Here is a 2,935-nt window from a genome sequence, read left to right on the forward strand (position 1 = left end):
CAGATTTAAAAATGGGAGTAATCTGAGCAAACTTCCAGGCATCAGGGAAAATAGACTGCACAATACATAAATTAAACAAATGTTGTTAAAATAAATAAATAAATTATATCCCGATAAACTGTGCCTTTGAATTTAATTGTGGTTGGATGACAAGTCTAAATATACCATTCTGACACATATTAGTTTGTACACAATCCATCACAGCTGCACACCTTTAAAAAAATGTATTTAAAAACATCTAACCTTTCATTTTTACTCAATACTTTTACTTTTAATACTAAGTACATTTTATGTCAGAAATTTAATTTTGATACTTAAGTACAAAATAAATCAGATACTTTACTCAAGTAATATTCTTAGAGGAGACTAACTTTTATTAATGTAATTTTATGATAAGATACTTGAACTTTTACTCAAWTATCACTTTGTGGTACTTTATAAAACACTGGTCTGTTTAAAAACACACAGGAAGTTTGTTTTTCCTATTTTCTACTTCTATCTACAGTTTGAAAAATGTAATATCTTCAGGATCATCTGCAGCAACCTCTGTCCACACTACAAAACAAACAAACAAACAAAAAACAAAAACTACCTACTTAGTTCTTGTGAGCCTTCATATGAGAGTCCAGTTGGCTTTTATACATGAAAGTGTTTTCACAGATCTGACAGGAGTAGGGCTTCTCTCCCGTGTGGATCCTCATGTGGGTTTTCAGGGTACCTTTGCAAGTAAATGTTTTTTCACACACGCAGCAGCCGAAAGGTTTCACATCCATGTGGCTCATCATGTGCAGCTTCAGGCTGCCCTTGCTAACAAGCTTTTTCTCACACACGCTGCAGGAGAAGGGTTTCTCGCCCGTGTGGCTTCTGACGTGGATGACTAAATTGCTGCTGCTTGCGAAGGCCTTGCCACAGAAGGGACACACGTGCTCCCGCTTGTCCAAGTTCTCTTTTTCCTGCGTCTTTATTCCGTTGTCGTGTTTCTTCATGTGATACTGGTGGATCTGAGTGTAGGCRAACTTTTCACCGCAGATCTGGCAGGAATAGGGCTTCTCTCCTGTGTGGACTCTCATGTGGTTGAGTAAACCAGTGCGAGTGGTGTACAGCTTCCCGCAGGTGAGACACGGATGCTTCCATTCGGCTGCGTTCTCTTCACTTTTACTGTTTCTTCTGGTGTGGTATCTGATGTGAGACTTCAGGATGCGCCTGTAAGCAAACGTTTTACCGCAGATCTGGCATGAATACGGCTTCTCTCCTAAGTGGACTTTCATGTGGACAGCTAAGCTGGCTCTGCGGGTGAACGCCTTTCCACAGTTGGGACACTGATGCAGCTGCACGTCGGTTGTTTTCTCCTCGGCCACGTGACTCTGGCTGTGGAGCTCCAGGGCTTCTGTTGTGGGGAAAGCTTTACCACAGCTTTGGCAGACATGCTCACTGCTGTGGCTCCTCAGGTGGCAGGCTAGCTTACTGGCATTTGGGAGGTTTAGGCCACAGATGGAACAAATGAGCGGCGGTCTGTCAGCATCTGGGACCTTACCTGCAGCCGTGCTCGTTCCTGCCATGCACTGGGATTTATCTCTCAAGGTTTTCACAGAAATCCTGCCGACCAYTTGCCCCTGACGTCTGTGGACGGTGTAGTGAGATGAAAGCTGCCTCCATGTTTTGTAGCCTCTCCCACATAAAACACACCTTTTCCTTCCTGTGGTTCTGCTCWTAGCGACACCAGCAGGTGACCCACTGCCTCTCTCACCACTGTTTGTCTTTTTTACTGGCTCAGAATCCTGATCCTGGTCCTCAGGTCCAGCAGAACCCTGGGAGGTGAGCTGCTCCACGTCTGGTTCTGATTCACTTTCTTCATTTAAATCCGGATCAGTCCCCCAATTCTGGTGGAGCTGATCTTCCTGATTGGTGCAGAGCTCCTGCTCTTCTTCCAACGGTGCAAGTTCTGGATCCTCAAAGTACTCGAACTCTGCAGGTTCTGGGTCCTCCGGGTACTCAAACTCAGCAGGTTCTGGGTCCTCCTGCTCTTCTTTGATTTGTGGGAGTTCTGGTTCTGTTTGGTCCTCAATCTGTGGAAGTTCTGGTCTTGTCCACCCACCTCTGATCTGTACAATCTTGAGCGCTAGAGGTCCTTGTTCCTCCTGGTCCACGCTGGGCTGCTGGTTTGTGAGAATCAGATCCATCTTTTGGACCCTTTCTTGTCTGAGATCTGAACAAACAGAGGATTCATGTCAGAGACCTGAACTGAGACCAGCTCCAACAGAAAACAGTTTAAACCTTGAAAACAAGAAAACCGTGAGACTCTCAGCTTCTACCTCACTGAGGTTTCTCTCAACATGTTTGTGTTTGCTGAGGGAAACAGGAACTTCCTGCTCCTGTAGCTACAGAGCACCAGAAGAAAATATAATGAACTAAATAATCATCAGAACATAAAATTAAATAAAATATTAACAGCTGAGTTCAAATATTAGTGTTAAAATAACATAAAAATAAACAAAAACATTAACAGGTAAAACTTTTCTGAAGTAACGTTACAGAGGAAGCTAATAATTAATTTTTTACTTTGTAAAACATCAACAACAAACATGGAGGAAGTTTGTGCTTTTTCATTTCATAGTAGGAAAAAAGAATGATAGATGTTAACCTGTTAATCCTACCGGCAACTATTGTTCCCAGACTTTTATTTTATTTTTATGGAGGCTCTAATAGTGTTAATACGGCTTTGGGCAGCTAATTAAAGTTTTACAACAGTATAATAGTCTGTCTGCTCTTAGTTATATCAGTTTCATGTAGTTAGTGTGAAAGGTCACATGACCACACCCCTTGACTTCCTGCCTGCCCTGCTGGAGGGAAATATCTACCTCAAACTGGTACAAAAGGCAGTGAATAAAATATCTTAATAACCACATATAACTGAAATATTTTGTACATATATTCT

The 2,935-nt window shown here is 42.2% G+C and overlaps 1 protein-coding gene across 1 annotated transcript in view; it reads right to left on the reverse strand.

Moving 5' to 3' along the window:
• Window positions 1-431: 431 nt before the first annotated feature.
• The window catches only part of LOC106531163 (zinc finger protein 184-like), a 15,037-nt gene continuing 12,533 nt past the window's right edge, over window positions 432-2,935 (reverse strand). The window contains exon 5 of the mRNA XM_014026945.1: window positions 432-2,206. Coding sequence (XP_013882399.1) covers window positions 597-2,206 — 1,610 coding nt within the window. The 3' untranslated portion in view covers window positions 432-596. The remainder of the gene's footprint in view (window positions 2,207-2,935) is intronic.

This window comes from Austrofundulus limnaeus, unplaced genomic scaffold, assembly GCF_001266775.1.
Source record: "Austrofundulus limnaeus strain Quisiro unplaced genomic scaffold, Austrofundulus_limnaeus-1.0 Scaffold603, whole genome shotgun sequence".
NCBI lineage: Eukaryota > Metazoa > Chordata > Actinopteri > Cyprinodontiformes > Rivulidae > Austrofundulus > Austrofundulus limnaeus.